Source organism: Haliaeetus albicilla, chromosome 10, assembly GCF_947461875.1.
Source record: "Haliaeetus albicilla chromosome 10, bHalAlb1.1, whole genome shotgun sequence".
In the NCBI taxonomy this organism is placed as follows: domain Eukaryota; kingdom Metazoa; phylum Chordata; class Aves; order Accipitriformes; family Accipitridae; genus Haliaeetus; species Haliaeetus albicilla.
Genome location: NC_091492.1, coordinates 27,199,469 through 27,224,359, shown reverse-complemented (window position 1 = coordinate 27,224,359; position 24,891 = coordinate 27,199,469). Strand labels below are relative to the sequence as shown.

The 24,891-nt window shown below is 39.1% G+C and overlaps 1 protein-coding gene across 3 annotated transcripts in view; it reads left to right on the top strand.

Moving 5' to 3' along the window:
* The window catches only part of ASH1L (ASH1 like histone lysine methyltransferase), a 64,314-nt gene that overhangs the window by 22,750 nt on the left and 16,673 nt on the right, over positions 1–24,891 (top strand). For all 3 annotated transcript variants that reach the window (XM_069794434.1, XM_069794433.1, XM_069794435.1), the window contains exons 4-14: positions 5,352–5,453; positions 8,710–9,451; positions 10,525–10,704; positions 16,700–16,794; positions 19,485–19,558; positions 21,175–21,220; positions 21,442–21,550; positions 21,912–22,118; positions 23,124–23,270; positions 24,247–24,355; positions 24,554–24,715. In XM_069794434.1, the coding sequence (XP_069650535.1) occupies positions 5,352–5,453; positions 8,710–9,451; positions 10,525–10,704; positions 16,700–16,794; positions 19,485–19,558; positions 21,175–21,220; positions 21,442–21,550; positions 21,912–22,118; positions 23,124–23,270; positions 24,247–24,355; positions 24,554–24,715 (1,973 nt within the window). The remainder of the gene's footprint in view (positions 1–5,351; positions 5,454–8,709; positions 9,452–10,524; positions 10,705–16,699; positions 16,795–19,484; positions 19,559–21,174; positions 21,221–21,441; positions 21,551–21,911; positions 22,119–23,123; positions 23,271–24,246; positions 24,356–24,553; positions 24,716–24,891) is intronic.

Below are 24,891 nucleotides of genomic sequence, written 5' to 3'. Positions count from 1 at the left end.
GACTGTATACACAGAAAATTGCAATGACGCTTTCAGAGGATTGCTGTTTAAGGAAAAGACCTCCACACCAAAACTGTGAACTTTGTCATTTGCATAATATTAAGAAAAAAATATCTAATGTGAAATTTAGGACTTGAAGAAACTATATTATATATCACTTTCCTTACTGGCTTAAGTGTCACTTCCTGCTGTACTTCATTATTACAGATGTTTGTGGGAATAATTTTCACATTTTATCCACTTCTGTCTTAATTGCCATGGACGTGTTAGTGAGACTACATGACAAAGATAACATAACCTGCAAAAGGCAGAAGTGTGGCTTGTGTTCTTACTTGCTTACTTCTGATGCATAAATGAAGTCTGATAGCTTCTCCTCCCTCCGTCCAATACTTGCCTACACTTTCTCTTGAAATTTAAATCATTTGTCCAAAAACACTTGCGACTAATGTTTCACAGACCAAAAGCCAGGCAAACAACCAGCTACCAGTAATGAGTAATACCTCCTCACGTTCCTTACTCTCATCTTCCTCCTTTTCTTGTGATACTCCCATTCTGATGCCTCCTACCACCTCCCTGCTCTGACTATGTATGGCTTTTTCTGGAAGGGTTTTTTCTCTTTGTTTTATTTTGGCATTTGGGGGTTTTATGTTTTGCTTCTTTATTTTAAGGGCAGTTGGAAGTGGCTGGACTCTTTTACAAGTTTGTATTACTTCATACTACTTCATATTACTAAAACTACTTGAAGCAGGGGGAGTCAGGAGAAAGCAATAAAGCTGTGAGATTGCTTCTCCTGCAGCAATGGGAAGAAAAATTCAAAGTGCTAGGTCACCAAAAGGGTTAAATTTGGCTCCGAGGAGTTTTAAGCTGAAACCTGCTGGTGAAGGCTCTCAATCGCTCTCCCTCTTACAGTATGTTTGACTGGTTCCTCAGATGCCATGTATCACTTTCAGTAAGTGTATTTCCCACAATGGAAACCAGGTATTTTTATTGTGAGGCTGGCTTTCAGCTCAGTATTCATCTCATTCACAAGGAGCATGCAGTGTATCAGAAAACTTAAAACTGCATCTAGTAAAAAGCCCCAGTAAAGTAAAAAGGCTGGCTTTTGGTTTGGGTTTTTGGTTTTTTTTTTTACATCAGTGTCAAGTTGCATGTTACATTTTGGTGTGTTTTGTTTTTAACTGTAGTGCTGAATTGCGATTCTGAAACTATTACCATGGAAGACTTAGATGTTTTTGTGCACTTCAGAAAACAGTACAGATGGAGAAAAAACCTGCAGTGCATCAAAGATTGTTTATTTATTAAACGGGGTGCAATTTAGGTGCACAGTGGAGAGAACACTGAATCAGAGCAGTTAAAATGAGTAGCCAGAGACCAGCATCGGGGAATGCCTTCTAAAATTGTTCTGTATGATCTGTAGAGGATATTCATGATATTTTATTTCGAAGTATCCCATATGGAAAATACAGTTCCTTTCTATAAACTTTTGAATGTAAACCTTGCCTGCTTGAATTAACTGACAGATTCTTTCTATGATACTAGCTGATGCTAGATATTTCCAGAGATTGCCTGCGTCCAAGTTGCATTAGAAACCTGTGTGTTTTTGGCAAACGGGACTCTAGTGAAGGTTGGTATTTCACAGAAGATGAAGTATAGATAGAAGTTTACATGCTGTGCGCTTGTTGTTTAATACAGACAGCGTGTGCACGCAGTTACGCCGATGAAGGTTGCGAGGCTTTAAAATTTAAGATTTTTGTAGGACGCTGTTACCTGTTCATCTGAAGTTAACAGTGGTCTTTAGTAAACTTCTGCAGCTTCACACCACAAGTTATTTCAAACAACTGATAGCTTATCATAAACTGGTCTTGGTGTGCTGCTCAATTCTTGGAAAAACAAAATCAGCCATTTGGTGGGGATCAGTGCAGTTGAAAAGTCTCTACTGCCTTCATTCCATCTAAAAATAAAAGGACAGGCTTGAGGCGTGCAGAGACACATGTGCCTTGCTGTGCATTTGGGAGATGGTGCCTTCAGAGAGGACAAACCTTTGTCACGTGGGAGCGGATTGTCTCTCGATGCCGAACCCTGCGGTCCCACGCAACGTGCTAACGGCCGTAGAGCATCCGCGGCGTCACGGGCGGAGCTCACCTCTGCTCTCCGTTGGGAGCACGTTGCAGCCCGCCGTCCCGTGGGCCTTGCCCCACAGCGGTGCTTCACTCCGAGGGACGCGAACCGCGCGGCAGCCGGCACAGGCCCGCGCCGGCGGCCAGCGGCGCCCTCTGCCGGCCGCGCCGCTGCCGCGGGAGCCGCCGCCTCCTGCCGCGCTGGGGCCGAGCCCCGGGCAGCCCGGCGGTGGGGGATTCGTACAGGTGCCCCTGTGGGAGCCGGTTAACCGGAGTCCGAGAAGGAAATAAGCGCTAGATCTGTCAAAGGAAGATCTCTGGGATATGAACGTCAGCTGTCAGCAAGCACAGTTACAGCCAGCTTTGCTGTCCAAGCAGTCCTCCAAATTCTCCTCTTCTTTTTTTTTTTTCCTATTATAACTTATAGCCTATTCCTGCTTAGAACAGTTATTCCCGCTGTGAAATTCTTTTTTTTCCCTGAGGTCCCAGGGTATTTGTGTTAATCTACGCTTTGTGAAATCAATGCATCTTGTAGTTTCTTAATAGAAAAATTTATTCTGGAATAAAAACCAGTTGTCTGCTCTTTCTGATATTAAGCAACAGTGTGTAGTCTCCCTGCACAGCTCCACTGCAGCTTCCTTTTTACCCACGTGTTGTAGGAACAGACAGTACAGAAGTCCTCTTTAAGGGCCTACCAGCACCATCTCCACATCAGGATGCCATGCAGGAAAATCAGAAAATCTTCATCAGGAATATGATTTGCAACTTGGCACAATGTCCAGCAGCCTTATTTTTGTGCCCTTGTTAAGAATTAATTAAAAAGAAAACTATTCATCTGCCTTGTCAAGAATTCAGAAATTTTTGAAAAGTGATATTGTTTATTTCCTCTATCAACGGAACATATCTTAGATGTTACAGCATGAGCTAATAACACCCATGATAAAAAATCCAAACTTTGAGGCAAGACAGGATCTCAAAGGAAATTTTCCTAAAGATTTCTGATAAATCAGTTTGGTGCATTCTAGGATTCTCCCATCGTCTTATACTTTAGGAGCTCTGTTCAGGCATTGAAGCAAACGGTCATTTGCATGGGTGCTAATTTGTGGCCTTGATTTAGAGCATAACTTCAGTGGCCCACTCCCTGGTTTCGTCAGAGTCTGTTAGTAAGGAAAGAGATCAGAACTGAACAGGCAGCACAAAGCTAATTAGTCACAAACAATATTTTGAACGGAAAGAATGAAAGTATTTTAAAATATACAGTCTCGATTTTATCTTCTAGAGATTTTCATGATACGCATATTCTCATTGCACACTGCCATATGCATTTTTGCCTACCTAGGTTTTTATACTAGCATCTGAATTTTTAATATCTCAGCATTTTCATAATTGCAGTATGCGGATTTTGCTATGAAATTTTAACAAAACCCACAACCTTTGCTTTCAAGAGTAATTGGGATTCTCTAAAAGTTTAAGTTTTAGGGAAATAAAACAAGTTACAGTAAGAAAATATGTATATGTAAGAAAGAAGACGGAAATAGGTCATGTTATCAGCAAAGATCCCATTACCAGTTTTGTCCCTTAACCTTTCAATAGTCATGAGATTTCTATAGCTTTTTAAAAATTGTTTTTAATTTAAATAATGGTAATTGTGACTGCCACTGCCTGATGACATCTTGTAGTGATAAGCCAATATCTAATGATTTAGCAAGTAGCAGCAAGCCCTGTGCATTCAGGTGCCTAAAATCCAATAATGCATTATACTTGTTTGTGTGTAGATAATAATCTCTCTCATTTGTTTAGACCATGGGGTTTTTACATATTTGCCGTGGCTGACCAAAGCAGAAATTTTTTTTTTTCTTTGTGACAGGATCTTAAAAGAGAAAAGTTAACATAGCAAGAGACAAATCTAAAGAAGTACTTTTTCTTGAGAATTTTTTTTCTAGCTTTTCAGCTTTCTGTAGTTAATAGTATCTTACATGAAGCAGTTTTGCTGAGGAGTGAAAGAGAAATGCTTTTACAAAGCGAGGTGGATTGAAAATCGGCTGACCTGCCAGGCACAGAGGGTTGTGATCAGCAATGCAAAGCCCAGCTGGAGGCCAGTCACTCACAGTGTACCCCAGGGATCGATATGGGGTCCAATACTGTTTAACCTCTTCACTAATGACCTGGATGATGGGACAGAGTACACCCTCAGTGAGTTTGCAGATGATACAGCTGAGAGCAGTGGTGGGTACCCCAGATGGTTTTGCCGCTGTTCAGAGGGACCTTCACTGGCTGGTGGAATGGGCTGGAAAGACTCTATGAGGAACAGCAGCATTTTGGGCTGCATTACTAAAAGTATTAACAGCAGGTCGAGGTGATGATCATTACCCTCTATTCAGCCCTGGTGAGACCACATCTGGAGTGCTGTGTCCAATTCTAGGCTCCCCAATACAAGAAAGACATGGACATACTGCAGTGAGTCCAGTGAAAAGCCACAAAGATGACTAAGGGCTTGGAGCATCTGTCATACAGAGAGAGGCTGGGAGAGCTGGGATTGTTCAGCCTGGAGAAGAGAATGCGCAAGGGAGATCTTACCACTGTGTACATGTGCTTGGTGGGAGGGAGTAATGAAGAAGGAGCCACGCTGTTGTCAGCGGTACCCAGTGACAGGACAGGAGGCAATGGGCACACACTGAAGTACAGGAAATTCTGTTCATACATAAGAAAAAAGTGTCTTACCGTAAGAGTGATTGAACTCTGGGTTGTGGAGTTTCCATTGTTCGAGATGTTGAAAACCCAACTGAACATGGTGGCCCTGAGCAACCTGCTCTAGTTGACCTTGCTTTGAGCAGAGTGTTTGGTCTAGGTAATCTGCAGAGGTCCTTTCCAAACTCAACTGTTCTGTGAAAATCAAGGAATGAAGCTAGGGGGTTCATTTGAAAGTAGGGATATGAGGTTTTTGCTTTCTTTTTTTACATAAAAGCTAATACTCTGATGATATTAAGCGGCCTTTTTCTCATGGCTTGTTTACTGTCCTACGTATGCCATTAGCCTGTAAGAAATTCCTTCTTGATGGTCCATTTCTGTCCTTCTCCACCTACATGCATCATAGCAAGCAAGTGTTCCTAAAGCTAAAAAAGAGTAATCTTAGTTTGAATATTTAGCATCTACAGTGTGTTGTATTGGCACTGCCAGACTGAAGTGATTTTTTTTGTGTGTGTGTGCTTTTCTTTTCCCTGATCTGCTTTTCAGGCACTTTGCCAACACAGGACAAACCTTCCCAGAGGCAGCCAGAGAGCACAAATTGCAGCCCTTCCAGAAAGAGATCAACATCTGAGAGCACATCTTCTACAGGCAAGTAATATTTGATGGCCTTGGTTTTGGGACCACTGCTATACTAAGACCTATGCTACTAGAGACACACTGAGACAGCATTGCTGTGAGAACTTTTAACAGCAGTAATATGTTCGTGGAGATACTGAATTTTTCCATTTACGTTTTAGGATACAAGTGGTACAAATTGGGTTGCAGCATAGGGAAACTTGAGCTGGTGCTTATAGAAGCAGCAGCATAACTATGGCAGGATGGAGTTTGGTTCCTCACCAGGTTAAATTAGTCTTCAGGAGGCTCAGTGCTTTAATGCTAGCAAGACCTGTGACACTACATTTAATCAATGAATTAGATTAACAGATTAATTCCTCCATGGGGAAGAGCTTGACTTCTGCACTGTTCTGAAGGCAGACAGTTTGCTGCCCTTGGGTAGATAACTGTCAGGACCAAGATGGGGTGTGCTCTTACGTTTTCTTTGTAGCATGTGAGAATCCTGCTAAGGTGATGGAGGATGACAAGCAGCTTATCCCAGTCATCACTGATGGTACAGTTGTGAATGATCCTAGGCAGGTCAAAAATGATAGTAGGAGAGAGATGGAAGTACTGAAAGGCATGGGAACTCTGGTAGCATTCTCATCAATTCTATCAAGTGAGGACCAAGTCTCAGATGCACAAAATCATCGTGAAGCTGAGCAGATGTATGCCAACAGGATATTGAGGGAGCTGGCTTTCTCAGTCATGGGGTGATGTACTGTGCAGATTGCTGCTTGAGGAGGTCCATCTTTGTTCACAAGGAAGGGAAAGGTACTCCTGATGTGTTTTGAGCTTTCTTTTGTAAAGTCAGACTTGTGCGGTCACACTATGTGTGAATGCATGTGTGTTGCTATCTGTCACATTTTCACACCTACAAAACTGTCGAATCCATTGACCAAATTGTCAGAGTAAAGATCTGAAAATGTTCATTTTCTTTATGTTACCGGCAAATTGTCAGCCATGTAGCAAAAACAGACCCTGTTTGCAGTCCCTCTGAGGAGAATGTGGTGTGGGCTTACCTATGATTGGACACAAAAAAAATCTGTAACGTTGACCAATTTTGTAAGAAGCCTAGTTGTAGAAAGAGTTCTTGTTAGCAGAATTTAAACATTCTTAGGCACCGAAGCTGATTGCAAATTTGTAGTGAACATCCTTAGGATTGGTACTTACGGAACTGTTTAGGATTATATAAGAAGAGCGCACCAAAACTGCTATTTCCTCCTCCCTTTAAACAGATATTTGTAACAGATGCTTTATTCAGCATATGCTAAAGAAAGTCATCTGCAGTGAAGAAGTGTTGTCTCTTTTTCCTCTCTGTCTTGTCTTTTACTTACTCATTTTAAAGGGTCAACTGCAATTGGTGTAAGTCTGTGTATAGGAAGGTGTTAAAAGTTCAGGCATATTTTGTGCAAGACAGCATAGGAATGAAATTAATCACAAGTTTATCAACTTCAAAGTCATTGAACTGATGATGCAGCTGGAAAGACCAGTCTTTGTTATATTTTCCATAGATCTGGAATGCATGTGGGATTTCAGTGCGTTTGTCAGAGAGCTGCTTTGTTACCGAGGGCTGCAAGCATGCCTGACCAGGGCTGCAGCTGTTTTGGGGATTGTAGCCTTCAGTTGTCCCATCCTTTTGGATCAGTTTCCAAACAGAAACACTAGTTCAAGGACATCCATTAGACTTTGTGTCCAAATGTGTTGTGTTGTGTAGTTTGGTTATCATTGGATGGTGCAGCTGTTTACAGAGCTCACTGTGCTAAACAGATGGTGTTTCTGTGAGGAACCCTCAACTCCATCCTGATGTGTATTTAAAGACCATAAGAAAACAAAGGGTAGTTTATTACTTCATCTAAAATTGAAAGCTGAAAGTGTAAATCCTTCCAGTTCTTTAAAAGTTGTTCAGGTTGCTAGGTTTTCCAAGTGATTACAGTTAGGCTTACAACAGTGACCTGACAAGTATGTTTCTCTGTTCCTTTTTCACCCTGTAGGAAGAAAGTTGTTCTCAGGAGGATTTTTACATCTTGTTATGCTGCTGCTTCCTTCTTTAAATTGTGCACTCTCTGAAGCACATTTTCATTTGCACTTGCAGATTCATGACTTTGGAATCTTAATGAGGAATGCATTTCTCCAGAGTACCACACTTGGACTAGTGAGCACTAGGACTAGAAAATACTTACTTTAAACTTGTTTGTGCTTTATCTTTGTCAGCTAATGCATAATCTCCCTTCTGTCAAATGATAGAAACCCTTTCATAAAAACATTTGGTTGTCTTCCCTTTAACAGTTACCTTTATGCTAGTACATGCTCTTCAGTCTACAGCCTAGGACTCCCTAGTTTAAGTAGATCTAATCTAAATAATCGGTCCCAATTACAGTAACATTTTGTAAATGCTAATGTGCAATTGTGATATATTTATGAGAAGACAGCATCCATTTTATTCCAGAAAGAATAGGGTTTCTTCTGATTAAATGTTATCACTAAGAACCAGCAGGACAGCTTTGGGAAGTTCTTAGTTTGGAATAAATCCCTTTTTAATACAGCATAATCTATATGGTTGACCTGGAAATTCTCTTTTTCAAATACCAGTCTGCAACTCTAATGCATATAACAGTTGGTTTAAAAAGTGAGGTCTAACTTTACTTCCTGTATAAATTAGACTTTCTCTTTTGTTCAGATACTTTGATTTACCTTTATCCAAGCCTGTACTTTATTGCTATCAGTTCTGTCATCATTATGTTTGTCTTTTTGATAAAGAAACTGCAAGAGCAATTAAAAAGTTGTTTCAGTACTTCCAAACTACAAAAAAAAGAAAAATTACTTCAAAAACATTTCAGAGTTTCTCAGGGTTTTTTTTGTCAGTATTTAATTTTTCTGTGTACAGAGGGTTTCTTATTTTTAGTGTTGAATAGAAAGAAACTTGAGAAGAGTTCTGGACTGTACATACATAGGGAATGCCCTCATTGCTCTTTGCTATTAGAAGTGGGGGACTGTGTGTGAATAAGCAGAAAATAATTGTATGTTAAAACTGATGATATAAAATGTAGACTTTCTGCTTACTTGCATTGCTAGGTCCCTTTCCCATTAGAACTTGAGTTACAGAAATTGGTGTCTTCTTGTTGAACATTCTGGGCAATTACAGGATATAAAAGGCTGTCAGTCTATCCAACTATTGTATTTTAATTCCAACCTTATTTGGTTATACCTCAAGTCTGTTTCAGTGTTTGTATGTTTGTTTGTGTTTCAGTGATTGGAGTACCTAGCAGGGGAGCAAGGCTGACAACTGCTGTTGATGATTCAGTGGACAGCTTACTGCAGCGCATGGCACAACATGAAGGCCAGGCTACTTTGGACAAAACCTTAGAAGCAGTCATTGCAAATGTGTCTGTTCCATCATCAGCTAGTCCTGCTCGAAACCACAATAGGGAGAGAGGCCTGGGGAAACAGGACAGCCTCGTAGCTCCAGCAATTCCCAGCAGCTCCTGCAGCGATAATATCTCACTTCTGTCAGAGAGACTACCAAACAGCTATTCCCCACATCATCTCAAGAGAAGTGTGGTTGAAGCCATGCAGCGGCAAGCTAGGAAAATGTGCAATTATAACAAGATCTTGGCAACAAAAAAAAATCTTGACCACGTCAATAAAATTTTGAAAGCCAAAAAGCTGCAAAGGCAGTCAAGGACAGGGAATAATTTTGTGAAACGCAGGCCGGGTAGGCCCCGGAAATACCCCATGCAGGCTGTCGTTTCAATGCAAGCTTTTCAGGCAGCTCGACTGGTCAGTCAGGAGTTAGATAAAAGAGAAGAAAGCAGCAGTCCCTTACACCTTGGACCTGATACCATCACAGATGTGATTGAAGCTGTAGTGCAAAGTGTGAACTTGAACACAGATCACCGAAAAGGCTGGAAGAGAAAGAGGTGGCTTGCAGAGGAACAGGCCAGGAAACGACAAAAGTCTTTACCAGAAGATGAACAGGAGAGCAATAAGAGGTAATTCCCTTACAATTTTCTACCCTCAGTATAGTCATTGTTGATTATATAACATTTCAATCCATGAAAGAATCCTACTCTAATGAGCTCTGCTTGTTATGTTTGTTTTCATTAAGGAGTTCAGTTTAGAGGGAACAAACATGTCAGTTTTCAGTATGCTTAGGGTCTTCCTAAGTTACTGAACACACTCCAAAATAGGATAGAATCTCAGGTAATCTAAAACTGTTGGTTTTGTGCTCATGTCTCAAGTGAAGCAATTTTTATGGTTGTCTTGGTGAAGAACAATTTTAATGAGTTGGTAACAGGTTTACTGATGAGATATCATAGCAAAGATTGTTCCTTCATCATGTGCAGAATAAGGAACTGTAAGAGTTACATACGCCATGAGAATATTAAAGGGTGTTACTCATATGCATTACAAACAAATACTTACAAGCAACACAGAGTGTCAGGTGAGATCAGTTGACATACAGCAAATAAAGAGTAAAACCAAAGCAGCAAGGAGGAGTTAAAGTGTGCACCTGTGCAATCACTGGCTAGTAAAGGACCACACCAGAAATCTATCTCTGGTCTAATCTTCACATGCTTATCCCCAAAGTCATCAATACGAACAGATCAAGCTCTTCCAGAAGTCTTCCTTCATGTGTTTTCAGAATAGTTCTGAAAAATAACCATCCATTTGTGTTTTGGAAATGAATACTGTAATGTAGGCATTTAGATTCACAGAATGGTGCTAGAACCACATGTTCAAAGGGTTTAATTTTTAGAGTACAGAAGCAGATAGCATAAGCCACCTTCTAAATTACTCAACTGAGGATCCAAGGGATAAATACTAGCAGTACAAACAACATTCTTTTTGTAATAATTAATAATAACATTACTGTAAAAAGATCATGCATTTCCTATGATTATGCTTAACCATCACTTGATCATGATCATTGAATTGCATTTTTTTAAATAGCTGAGACATCTAGTAATTCAGAAACATGGACTTTTTTTTTCTGCTGACCAGATTATAGAGAGGAATAATGAAATATGGTAAGATAATCTTTAATCCTTACTTTTTCTTCCAGTTTTTCTGAGACAGTAGCTGAACCTCCCAGTCCACATGATCCCCTTGGGAAGCCGCATGAATCTGAAAACACTGAACAGCCTTTGCCTTCTCTAGCCCAGCGTGAGAAAAAAGCCCCTCGACCCCCAAAGAAGAAGTACCAGAAGGCAGGGCTCTACTCTGATGTGTACAAAACAACAGAGTAAGTAATACCACTGAAAAGCTGCTGTCTGATATTCCAGTGGAAACTGTCTCCTTTCAACTAGAGCCATAAACAGCTGCTACTAATGAGTAGCTGAAATAAAACCATCAACTTAATTCAAGCCTGCGAAAAATTACATGCATGATAATTATCAGAATCTGACCCAGTGAAGACTTAAAATGTAACCCCAGTCAGAAAGCAGCCTCAAGCAATCTGAAAGTGTTTCTGATTATCGACCTTGAAGAAGGTAAGAGAGCTTCATTCGACAGCCTTAACGATCATGGCAGTAAAGTACTGGGAGAGCTTGAGGTGTTCAGGTACTGAGTACAGTGTCACATAGAAGGGGCCATTAGGTTTCTATTTTTATTGACTGAGTGATGACAACTGGTCATCTTTGGTGTGAAAGAATTTCAGATATGCACCCTGTTCATTTCACAGTTAAGTGAAGTTCATCTCCTTCATTTTCTAAGAGATAGAGTAAAAATCCAGCATGCTTTCCCCCCCTGCACTGGTTGGCTCACGACCTGGTGTACATTAGAAAGTGGACATCTCCCGTTTCTGATAACCAGCCCACTTCTGCTTTTGTTTGTAGTTACGTAAGTTTTCTACAGCCATTTGAACAAATATGCTGAAGTGAAGAATTTGCGCTTCTTTTCTAATATGATGTGACAGATTAAAAAGAGGAAAAATTTGGCACCTTCTCACTATGTTTTAGACCACTTAAAAATGTTACAGAGACCACTGGGAGACTGCTAGTATAGTTTATCAGTGGCTCCTGGTGTATTCTCTTTCCATAGTAGAATGAAGGCATCAATGAAAGGATCAAGACTCTAAGGAAGAAACAAAGATCTAGGTCTGATCAAAGTGAGACTGCTTATGTTTTTAATAGTTTGAAAGCAGATGTGATAAGTTTTTAGATGGTCTGTCACTGGTATACAGAGTCATGCAACATTCAAATACTGTGTCATAAAAATTAGGCCTGTTGCCCTAGGAGAGGACCTGAGAGAATCTTCCCCTTTTCTTTATTATAAAATGTTAGTTACATTGTCAGTCCTAGTCAGCCAAGGGAGGACCTTTATTTCATAGACAGTAAGCAAACATGTCATTTGAAAAATTGTATGAATACAGAAAGTGAAAGTTAAGGTTTGTAGGTAGCGTGGATGGTGATGGAATCAAGTTCACCACCCTGGAGAAGGCCATGACAAAGCTGACCTCTACTTACAGCCCTTCCTCTCCCATCACATTTTGTGTTGCAGTTCCCTGGAAGCTTAAAGAGGTCTGATTTGGTTTTCCCCTTTACCTGTTGCTCCACATGCTGAGTTCTTCCCTTGCACTGATACTGATGTTTGTGGTGAGCTGCTTAAGAACACTGAGGAAACTTTACCCTACCAAGGAAGCAAATGCTGCCTACACAATCTGAACTACTTCCTCTGTATGGTTGTTTGAAGCTGATACTGAAACAAGGCATGGAAATGCATAGCTGGGCAAGGACAGAACTATGGCCATCTCGATTTAGGTGTGTTCTCTTACAGCAAGGTGCAGCTTTCAAGCTGATCCCACCAGTCCTTCATGCTGGCACTGGGTCACTTCTTTACTAAGTTGGTTCAGCAAACTAAATCAGTAGAATGGTAGTCACTTTTTTTAAATTAAATTTTCTGCTGATTTAACTTGCTGCTCCAGTTCTACTGCACAGACATATGTCAATGCAAGAGGAGAGCAGAAGTTCATGTTGTTATCCTGTTATATAAGTAACTTCCTGCTGTATGAGTATGAAAACATCTTAGTTGAGAACAAAAATGCGACTCTAATCATACGGCACCCTCTAGTGATGGTACAGTTAAGTGTTAATCACTGTCTCCATTAAAACATTCTCTGCATTCTATATTAAACTGTTTTTCTGTATTTCTGTTTGCAGTGTTCAACTGCAGACACTTTGCCTTAAAGACCATTTTCCTACTCTATTGCATCTTTCTTAAATACTTCCTAAACGTCATTAGAGCATACAAAGTACTGAAAGTTTTACTGAGGTGTACTGTTAAAATTTACATCCTCTCTCTACATCAGCCGCATCCAACTGCTAAACAACAGCACAGAAAATGTTTGTCCTGTCATTGCCAGTTTTAGTCTACTGTTAAAAGAGAAAAGTCTGCATTATTTCTCTGCAGCCACTTGAATTGTACAATTTGCCTCAACGAGATTTCACTCCAACTCACCTTGGTCTAGAAACGTTATTAAAACATAGTGAAGAAAGAGCAGATTTTGATTCCTTGTAAATGAACTAAGAACAAAAGGAATGGTTTCTGGAGTGAGTCTTGGTTCTACCTCAGTTTCTGAATGTAATTTTGTAGACAGCATAGCTGATCTGATGTTAACCTCCACATGAGTTTTCCAGAATCCTCAGCTCCCACTGGAAGAATTACACAGGTCTTTTGCTGAAGGGAAGTTCAGTGTGTGGTTCCACGTGACTGCAGCTTTGAAAATGAAGATTTTGTGCAGGAGTCATTATCTGTTTACCCAGCAGGGGCTTTCCTAGAGGAGTGCAAAGCCTAGTTCACCAAAGAAATTTAGTAATAATTAGTAAATGAGTAATTAATTAAAATACTGTATATTGTTTAGGGGAATATAATATTTTTATATAATAAAGTATTTTTATCAGTAGTAACAAATATGAGTCCTCATTGCAGAATTGTAATCTATAGAATTTGCTGTGATTGACACTGAATTGAATCTCACCTGTAGTTAGGTATCCACAGCTGGTCAAAGACTACAGTTGCACAGACAGTGTAGCTTAGTGCAGGCCTGTTGCTCTTCTGGGACGTGGTGTTTCCACGTGATAGGCACGTTGCTCCTACAGTGCCTCCGTTTTGCTGATGTTAGAGTTTGTGGAGCTGCAGGGTGACTCAGAGTAGGTAAGTGAATATTTTAGAAGCAAACCTATTGAAAAATCAGCCAGCTGAATTAAAGTGACAGTGCAAATGAACTGCAAATGAATTGCAATTCAGCAAATGCTTTAAGTTGGCATAAGCTAACATTGCACTAAAAGAATCAGCTTTACGTTCTCCTCACCTTTGTGGCTTATTCCTGTTCCTGTGCTGTCCCTTTCTTTGTCCCATCATGATGACCAGGGCAACTGAACCAGGCTGGGATAGCGATTCAGGTGAAATCTAACCTTCCACTGTAGGTTTCCTGGTGCAATTAACCTTGCAGTCATACCAGCAGAAGGTGGGGAGCATCAAAGCCAGCTTATACTTAAAATGTTTGTCAAACTACAGTCAGAGAGAAAATTGGGTTTCACGCCTCAAAAATGTAATTGTGCATTCCACAGAGAACTAATCCCAGCCAACATGGTAAGAGTGGAGGGCAAAGACACTAGAAGCTGGAGAGAGGGAACAGAAATGGAACACGGTTATCAGAAAGAAAGGATGGAGAGAAACGGAGATACGGGAAAGACGACTGTGGTTCTGGTCTTTGTTCCCTTCTTAATTTGCCTGAGACTTTAGACTGACATTCTGAGACTAAGCCTGACCTTCAGCCTTTGCAGAGTGGTACAAAATGTTCGCATCTTGAGCAAAATAATCATTTCGCCATTGCTCTGTTATTGGGAGCTTGCAAAGAGAGGCTGGTTTAGTCTATTAGTGGTAAGCAGACCCATTTACAAAATGAGTGTTTTAAATTTGTCCCTACAGAAACTGAACCAAACAACTTTAGGCAGTGGATTATAGAGAGGGAAGCATTTCTTACCTAGCCAGGCTTATGTTTCAGTCTGTGAAACGATCAGAAATGTACTCTTCCAGCTTACTGTTGAAAGTCATGAAATGTTAGAAGGTATCGTTTCAGGCTATCAGTGTGCCTTAGCAAAATGAAAGGGAGAGGTCTTCTCATAAAGAAAGTAGCTAAACACAAAATCAGAACCTGTATTGCCTGCCCAGAAACCCCAGCCTAAAATTAGCTCATCATCTTCCTATGTGGGAATGTATGGGCTTGTTAATACAGACGTTTTCTTGATAGTGTAAAGAGGCCTTTTTTAATTCATGAGGCTTTTTTTGCATGATATTTATGTTTATAAAACTGTGTGCATTGTTTATACTTGATTATTTTAGTATATTCCCCTTTTTTATGAATAATTATGCTTTATTTTGACATCTTAACCTTTCCCTCTGAAGTATTGATGGCCTTTGTTCAGCCTCTAACAATACTTCATCGCTGTGTTTGGAAGGAAAACAGAGTAGGTGCTTTCCCCAGTGTTCTTTGTGACTAGGTCTAAGACGGATGTGTCTGCAGTGCCTGAAGACATGTTATATTTTGTGGTTTTAGGTAATTGCCTTCTGCATTTTCTTTCCACACTGATTTCCTCCTTGCAGTTTATTTACCATGATTTATTGTTCCATTGGCTTCCTTTATACTGAATATGTGGGCGTTAAAGGGTGCACATTTGGCTTGAATTAAGTCACCTTTCTATTGAATGTTTTCCCTTCTTTCTCTGCCTTTGGTTTAAGGATTTGCTTGCCTCTTGGAATGGAGGTTCACACTTTGCCTTTTCAAAATACCTTTCTATTTCCTCTTGATAAGAACTTGCTTTCCAGGTCTTGTAACTAGTTACTTTATGGCCTTTCTTTGCAAGTCTTAAGTGATTCAGTGCAGCACAACTTGGAAGCATAGAAGATGTGAGTTGGGGGGGTGGGGTGTTTTTTTAATCCTGTCTAGAATATAATTTTTGCCTGGTGGGCAAAGGAGCTGTCTGTTTGCCAAAGCAAATGAAATTAATTCCTGCCATCAGTAAACAGAGGGTCATAATATTTAAGAACCATAACCTTTATTGTTTGAGAGAATGTTACTGCTTTTTGATTAGGATAGCTATGTGTCCACCTGTATACATCAAAGTAAATGCAAGTGTATCATAATAACTATAGCCTTGCCATATAACTCTATTAAAAGGAGAGTTGTTTAAAGAAGAGTATATACAGCATGTAGCTCAACAGAGCCCTCATTTCAGCAGTATGCCTTAGCTTTTATTTCACTATCTAAAGTTTATTAACTTGTTATACTTGTGGAATAAGTACCAGAAATCCAGAAAGGGTTAGAAGAGTATATGAACCACAAATTATTGCTGTCCATCAGTTCTGTTTCTGACCTTCAGTAATTATTCTCAGTTGATATCTTTATCTCAAAATTTGTTTTGAACTTGCATTTTCCATTCACTAGTTAAACAATAATATCACATTTTTATTGAGTCAGCTTTCAGTTGTATGTCCAGTTATTAAAATAATCCCTTAAAAAAACTTCAGTAAACTTTAATAGGCTTCAATATAATTTTAATCTTTCGTATATCTAACATTTAGAAGTCTCTCCTGAATGTTGCAGGGCTGTAGTACTAAATATAACCACATCAGTTTATTCTTTCCATAGTTTGTCAGTAGCCAAAAGGAGGTGTTTATAAAAGCTGAGCTAGGTGGTTTGACATCTGCCTGACCCATATGACCATTCTTATTTCATATTCCTATTTTTTCTTCTGTAAAGGGGGGCATTGCTTTTTTAACTCTGCTGACCTTTTCCTGCTTTTCTTATCAACAGCCTTCTAAAGGAGTAACACGTGAACATTTGCTCTTAGCAAATTAGGAAACAGGCTCTATATATGTATAACGCATCAAATACCTAAGCAAGCAACATTAGATATTATTTGTTGATCTTCTTTTATTTTTGTCATTTTAGTTATTACTTATATATTGCATACTAGGCATTTACAGTTGATGGTGTCCCATTAGATGTTGCCTGAATAGTAGTTATGGAGAAAAATCAAATCATGAGTTTTGAAATGGATGTGATAAGTGTATTTGGCAAGGAACCTGGAAATCAATCTTTTTGGCCGTTTCTATTATTATTCTCTTGCCTGATGTTCTAGACATTTGTGCCTTAATTAGAAGAGAAAATGTGTTTTTTGCAAATGACAGGCATTCCTCATTCTGATTTTTTTTTTTTGTGTTGCTGTCATCCACAGTCCGAAGAGCCGCCTCATACAATTAAAGAAGGAAAAGCTGGAGTACACTCCTGGAGAGCATGAGCATGGATTGTTTCCAGCGCCTATTCACGTTGGTGGGTACTTCATGTGTGTTTTAGTTGTTGGGAAACAAGTATCGCATTTAGGTGACATGGAAGTTCTCTGGACTTCGCAATCTCTCTGCCTCTCTCCCTCTTTTTTGTTTTTTTATTTTATGGCCTTCCCAGGTTACTCAAGTCTTTCAGCATATGAACTTTGCCAAAGGTCATACTCATCTGTCTGTGTTCTTCAGTGCAAAAGTTTGACTTGAAAGGCGCTTTTTTCTTTTTTTTCTACATGAACTTTGTAATATACAAGTCTAGTTTATAATATGCTTTATTCATCCATAGCACGTTCCAGGAAAGAGCTAAATCTGCCGGGAATTTGCCAGTCTAGTTTAAAACCTGTTTTAACTGCCATAATACTTTTGCTTACATGCAGTACAATAGTCTCCTTTTCAAACTAGTATTACAGTAGAATAGCCAGAGACAATTAGGACTATTTGTTAAATCTTAAAAACTAAGCATGCAATAATAAGTTCTCCCATGTTCCCATGCACTTAATCATATCTGTCTTTAAGTATGTATAAAAGTGAGGAAGAATGAAAAACTTAGCTATAAATTTTTATTTCATCCCTGTTTTCAGGTCTCAGGTAGAACAGAAATGAGGTTTAGGGTGCCTCTTTGCCTTCTGCAGAAAGAAGCCATAACCTAAGGCTAGCGTGAGCATTTAGAACTCATGGAGTTCCAGGATGCTGTTCACAAGCCCAGTCCACTGGACTGGACTGTCTGGAGGGGGTGGTTGTGAACTTCCAGACTAACATTTTTGCAGCTCATGTCATTTCCCAGGATAAATGAAGATTGATTTATTTTTCAGATAATTGATTCAGCTGTTAAAATGCTGTGATTTCTTACTTCAAGTACTGTCATGCAAAGAGTTTGGGGAAATTCCACATTGTTCAGTAAGAACAAATACAAACGTTTAATTGGTTTGTCTTCTTTAACTGAACTTTTTTGCTCCATACACAACTTAGATTTTCACAGAGAGGTAGTAGCAGGCAAAGAGTTTGACAGATCTGTGTGAATCAGTAACCACAGAACAGGTTGCAGAACTGAAGGTGCTAATTTTAATTCTCAAAAATATGACCTTTCTCAATTCCTTTTTGAATTGGGTCATATGACTCTGTTCCATGACCGAACCATCTGTCGGGATGCTCAGGTTCAGTTTGCAGTGCCACGATCCTGTTCTCTTTTTCTTCATAAGGTCCCAACCCCACATTTGTTTGTGCTAGCAGACACAAACAAGCTCGTATCAGGTAGCTGGAGAGTGGTTTAACTGCCGAGCAGAGTTGCAAGGTTTAGGACTCTGCCAGATGACTGCACTAGTGCCCACTTGCTGAGGACTAGAGGAGCTTTCCATGGACTCCAGGCATGGTGCCAGGGCACCTGAAAGAGCCTTTTGTTTTGCCCGCTGAGGTCATAGAAGTGAAAGCAAATTCCCGGCAGATTTAGCTCTTTCCTGGAACGTGCTATGGATGAATAAAGCACTGAAAATGAAAAGTAATTTAGGAGTAAATTGTAAGGAAAACATTACAATTTTTATTTTCCAGTGGTGAGGGTATGCATGTGAATTTACATGAAACCACAGACTATTGCTGGAGGAACATAAAGCACTTGTTAACATTTAGAAAAACTGGGAAAATCAGACATGGGACTGACACCTCATCCTTAGTCACTTGCTGCAATTTTGTGACACAGTATTCCAACAAAAAGATAAGAGAACATTTTAATCTTGGCTAGAACTAACCTAGTGCTTGTGTCAGACCTCAGGTCTTGTGTTAATGAAGTATGTAATCGGTCAGTTTTCTTCTTTTGGGAAGAGGTTAGGGGCGGCAGTAAATTTTAGAAGAGAGACGAAATGTGCAATGGAAGTAGTAAATCCTATCTAAAATGAGTTTCAGTTATTGCTGAAAATATGGATCATCTTGAAGTCTTTCCGAGACATTTAGGAATACGTTTGCCAAGGCTGAAGTTGTTCTTAAGTCTCTTTTGGTAAAGGTCATAGGAACAGGCTTGGATACTACTTTTAAAACTAGTTCAGTTTCTTTGAGTACAATGTTGTGATTTACCATCTTGCATGAATTGTGCATGCAGAATTTGTTCTCTGTGCTAAATCATTGTATTCGTGTGTATGCAGAAAAGCTCAGGAGAAAGTGTCAACTTTGAGATTTCTACACAGAAGTTACTAGTGTTTACCGGAAGGCATAGAGTTGTGTTCAGTTTTGTCAGTTATTTGCTGCTGTCCCTTCGGTAGCTCATGTTCAGTGACCCCTCCTGGGCGAATACCTGCAGGTTCCTGGCACTACTCTTTAAGAGTTTAACTGTGACTGTTGGAGTTCAGTGGCATCCATAACATTCAGTCATCAATGCAGAAGGCAGCTCCCCTCTGCCACCTACCTCATCAGGCATCTTGTATCTAAGACAGCAGCTTTCCTTACGGTCAATAAAGGTTTAAAGCTGAGTACGACAATAGAGTAGAATGCAAAACATAGCATCCTGGAGGGCTCTTCCCTGTGCTTGCCACTAACAAACAATATGTTCTGGGAGGATTCTGCTCTTCTGCCTTTTTGACTTTCAGACGTTGAGAGGCCCTATCAGAATTTGGCGGTGTGCCTGGGAGCAGCTCTTTTTCCTCTTGGGGATATGTGAATATGAGTGTGTGCAACTTACAAACCTTTTTGTTTCAGGAAAGTATCTCAGACAAAAGAGAATTGACTTCCAGCTGCCTTACGACATCCTCTGGCAGTGGAAACACAATCAGGTACAAGATAAAAAGTTACTGGGTTGCCAAGATTATGATCAGAAGTCTTAGAAGGAAAATAGCAGGATTCTTATGTGAAAGCTATGTTTATATATCCTGTATATTGGTGAATATTCTTGCTGCTGCCACTGTACGAGGAAGAAAAGGATTTGCATATGTATTTAATGTGAATAATTTCTGTTATTCCATCTCTTGCAAAATAGCAACCCTATGGGTTTCTGCTGAAAAAAGTCATTAATTTTGCTGCAGACTTTTATTTTGGTAGTGTGCCTGCTTTCTGCAATGATCTTGTTTTAGACACGCCTCAGGAGAATTCAGATGTACTGCCAACAGCACTGAGAAATTTCAGGCCTTATTTTTCTTGGATCAATCCCAGCAGAATGGAATTTATTTTTCACTTACAAGCTGAAATTTTCATACTGAGGAAAGAAGGGAAACTGTTTAACAGTCTCATTCTTTTTAAAGAGCTTTAAATATGTGCAAACCTAAAAATAGGAATATTTTTTCCCTGAGAAGTTTCCACCAAGTGATTTAACATAGGTTTTAAGGATGGAGGGTAAATCTGTCCCCAGCTCTACAGCAAGAAAGCACTCTCAGACATGTAAATGAGCAAGGCAAATTCCCAGGTGGTTGTGGCTCCAGCTAGTCTTTGTAATACCACCAAAATCTAATCTTAAAGTAATGATCGTTGTTGACATTTCAGCTGAGGAAGTTTCTTGCCATGTATTGAAGATTACTTACATCTGCCTATCTTATCTATGCAGTATTACATAAATAATAAATATATGTCATCTATTTCCTTGACTTTTTCCGTACCTACCTAGAATGTTGAAAACCCTTACAGAGTAGTTTTGTTTGTACAACAGTTGTATAGGTTGTATGGTTTGTTCAGTGCCTATCTGCTACATATGTCACTGAGGGAAGGCTGTTAATGCAGTAAATGTGTGTGAAATGCACAATAATTTGAAATTATTCCTTAAAGCTTGTTTGAAAGCATGGAATATATATGAAGTTATGAAATGTGATCTAAGCTTCCCTTTTCCCTCCAGTCATCTGTCTGCGGATGAAGTTTCTTTAATCAGAAGATGAATCTGCATTTCTCTTGGCTCCTACCTATAGTCACAGTTTTCATAGAACCACAATCATTTAGATTGGAAAAGACCCTTAAGATCATTGAGTCCAACCGTTTTGATAAGCACCTTAATTTTTCTTTTTCACTTTTTTAAGTGTTGACACATAGTAATTCCACCACAGATGCTTTCTCCAAAGTAGATTTAAATAATTACTCTTCAGTATTGAAAAGAACAGCATTGTTCAGAATAGTCTGTCCTCATGATATCTGTTGTCCATATTGCTCTGTTCAAATAGTATGGGAAGAATAAACAATATGTTAGAAAAACTGCTCAGCTAACTCATTAAGCCTAAGTTCTACCTGTTCAGGTACTTTTTTGGACCTATTTGCTAGTGTAGTCTGAGCCTAAAGAAGAGAATGCAGACGTATTTTCTAGTAATGGGTACAAAACTGTTACATATGTACAGAACATAATTTCCCTGATTCTTTTGAATAACAGATGCACTTATGCAATGTATTAAAATTTTCTTTCTCTTCCTTTTAGTTGTATAAAAAGCCAGATGTCCCACTTTATAAAAAAATCCGTTCTAGTAAGTAAAATCTTATTGCTAAAATATGTTAACTGTGGAATTTTCACATGACACCCCTCTTTTCTGTCACGCTCATTGTCCTACCAAAGACTCTTCCACCTTCTTTTTTGCTTTATGTAATTGGAATGAAAATACTCTAGATAAATAGTTCTATTTTTTTTCATCTGGAAAGAATTCTTTTCCCTGTTTGGGTTTGTTTGTTTGTTTGTTTGTTTCTCCAGATGTCTATGTGGATGTCAAGCCTCTTTCTGGCTATGAGGCCACTACCTGCAATTGTAAGAAACCGGATGATGACAATGGAAAGGGCTGTGTGGAGGACTGTCTTAACAGGTTAGAAATTGGTTGACTGACTATGATAAGACAGTAATATCTTAAGAGTTGTCCTGGATGCAGCCCCAGTAATAAAAGTTGTTACAGAGCATACAGGGTAACTTTCTGCTGCACATATGCTCCCCTACCTCTTTCTTCAGAGGAAGATCCTATTAAAAGCTCCATTTTGCTCTCTGAATAGCACTGAGAGCCAAGCTGTGAGTCTTGGAGTGAATTATACCTTGAAAACAAGAAGCCTTTTAGTTCTTTAATAACTTTTGTTTAACAGAGGAATTTTTTTTTTCTTCTTTTTTTCCCCTTGTGTGATGGATCTAAGAGTATGCTATTCACCTTCCTTTAACTTCTTTGTTTTTTATTTTAGGATGATCTTTGCGGAGTGTTCACCAAACACCTGCCCTTGTGGTGAACAGTGTTGTAATCAGCGGATACAGAGGCATGAGTGGGTGCAGTGCCTGGAAAGGTTCCGGGCTGAGGAGAAAGGATGGGGTATTCGTACCAAAGAACCCCTGAAAGCAGGACAGTTTATCATTGAATATCTGGGAGAAGTTGTTAGTGAGCAAGAATTCAGGTAGAAATATTTATTTGCTGCTTTAGCATGGAAGGCTCAATAAATGACTTTAGCATCTATTATCATTGCTGGGAAATCCTTGGAAAAAAAGGGGAGAGTAAGGGGAAAAAAAGAATGCTTTCCTGGTCACAGCCACCAGAATGAAGGCTTAGAATTCAACTTTTTTGATCACCCAAGTTTTTCTCAGTCAAATAGAGAGGAATGATTAGTGTTTGGAATGCATCATCTGCCACATCTGCTCTGTAAATGCCAAATGTCACGAGTGAATGTGAATTTGATACGAGTACTGTGCAGGATTTGAACTGTGCAAGGTAGAATGGAGGGGCAGCAAATGGAGCAGGAAGGGAAATGAGCTTTTGCAGATAGGCATGAAAAGAACAAGTGGGAGCATTAATAACCAAAGAAAGCAATTGTAGTCTTGTTCACGACATAGCATCATAGGATAATTGAGGTTGGAGGGACATACTTGCTACTCTTAGAGCTTCATCAGAAGACAAATGCTATCTTCTCATACAGAGATAACTGCTAACACAACTGACTCCTGTTACTGTTGCTCTCTTGCTAAAAAGAGGTAGCTGTAATCCATGAATGTAAATTCCAGAAATTGTGTCCAGTCCCAGATAATGAAAGGAAGAAGCTGATTGTTGTACACATGCATACATATACACACCAAAGAATGTATACTTGCATTTTCTCTTCCATACACAGGTTATCAACATGAAATGTATACAAATAATCTGCAGAACCCAAAAGGGAGCATTCCAGAAGAGCAAATTTCTAAATTCTAATCCAAGCTCTGTCAATGGCCTTGACTTATAAAAATAGGTATAATAATGGTTTTCCTCCATCTCTAGGTGTACGGTTCTATAAAATATAAAAGATTATAATTGCTTTTTCTTCAAAACCCTCTCTCAGAATTCTTGAATGCGCTATTACTGTGTTAATCCCTGTTTGCTTTGCAGCAACAAGCATAATCATAAATAACTTTCCTGTGTTGCTTCCTAGGAACCGGATGATTGAACAGTACCATAATCACAGTGATCATTACTGCCTGAATTTAGACAGTGGAATGGTGATAGATAGTTATCGTATGGGCAATGAGGCTCGTTTTATCAACCACAGCTGTAATCCTAACTGTGAGATGCAGAAATGGTAAGAAAAATATATTCTGTTTACTGGAAGACTGGTATACCAGTGACTAAGATACAGATAACCAGATCATCTATGAGAATCTGATCTCAACTAGGGAGGGGAATCAAGCTGAACAGTGTAAATAATATTTGCTATCATGCTTGCATTGCACAAGTAATGTAATGTTTTCAAGTGTTGGATGTTTTGGAGACAGGATCTTAAGTTTTCTGGCAAGGCAAATCCAACACTGTTGTTTGTTAACATACTGTTAACCTGCTACTAATTTTGAAGCCTAGGTAATGCCGTAAAATAATCTATGTGTATATATTCTTTCCTTCTGGCAATTCAAATTTATTTTTTTTTAAAGCAGGCAAACAGGAAAGTAGTCTGATTTCAGCATACCCTGTGTCATATCAGTACTATGTTATCAGAAGAAATCCAGTGCCAGACTAGTAGGAAGTACTGAGAAATTTGTAGTGAATAACTTAGAGAGAAATAGCAGATGGTTGTAATAAGAATCAGCTGTGGTGGCAGTACAGCAGAGTAGCTTGTGATTCTCAGATAATTCTAGTGGATTTAAGCAGTAGTAATCAAGTTTTAAATTTAAAAATACAACACAAAAAATAAGTAAAAGAATTGGAGAGGCAATTAATTTTAGTGCATTTTGTGAAACAAGGTATGATGTTCAGTGTAAGCTTTTGGTTTAGGGTGAGGGCCTGAATCTTGGCGGTTGATAAGTAGATCTGCCGTGATAGCCAACGTGGTTTGTAGTTTCTCTATTTGAAGCACAACTTCCAAATCTTTGTAAATACGGTATTCACTTTTTTTGGTCTTCAAAGTTTATTGTAAGAAATAAACGAGAGCAGTACAAATGAAGAACAAGCATAATCCAGGGCACAGCAGAAGTGTTGTTTCCTGTCTCTAACACTTCCACTACGTGGATGAAGACAATTTTCTTTTTAATTGTTGGGAATATTTTATTGTATTTTCTCTGCAGGTCTGTTAATGGTGTTTACCGGATTGGATTATATGCGCTTAAAGACATGCCTGCTGGTACTGAATTGACTTACGACTACAATTTTCATTCATTTAATGTTGAAAAACAGGTGAGGATTGCAGTGCAAGACCTTGAGAAAATTCATCAAGGACAAACAGTTCTGTAAAGTTGAAGGTCAATTAACAAAACCTATTGTGTTGTATTTCACAGAACAGGCTTTTTATAATATTGAGAGATAATCTAAATGTTTTGGGTTTTATTTAAAAGAATTTCTTTTTTTTTTTTTTTTTTTTTTTTTCCCCCAAAGCAACTCTGCAAATGTGGTTTTGACAAATGCAGAGGAATAATTGGGGGTAAAAGTCAGCGAATGAATGGACTTTCAAGCAAAAGCAATCAGCCTGTGAGCACCCACAGAAGGCCTGGACGGTCGAAAGAGAAAAGGAAGTCAAAGCACAAACTAAAGAAGAGAGTAAGTAGTAAATACAGCTTTTTTGGTAGATAAAGGTTAATAGGAAATCAGTTTGTGCCATTGGACCAAAAAACTGTGTATTTGTGTATTTTAAACTTCAGAGAAATACTATAGAGAACTACTACAGATTCTGTCTTGGGAACTACTTTTACTGCTTTGCTAAGTTCTTGGCACAG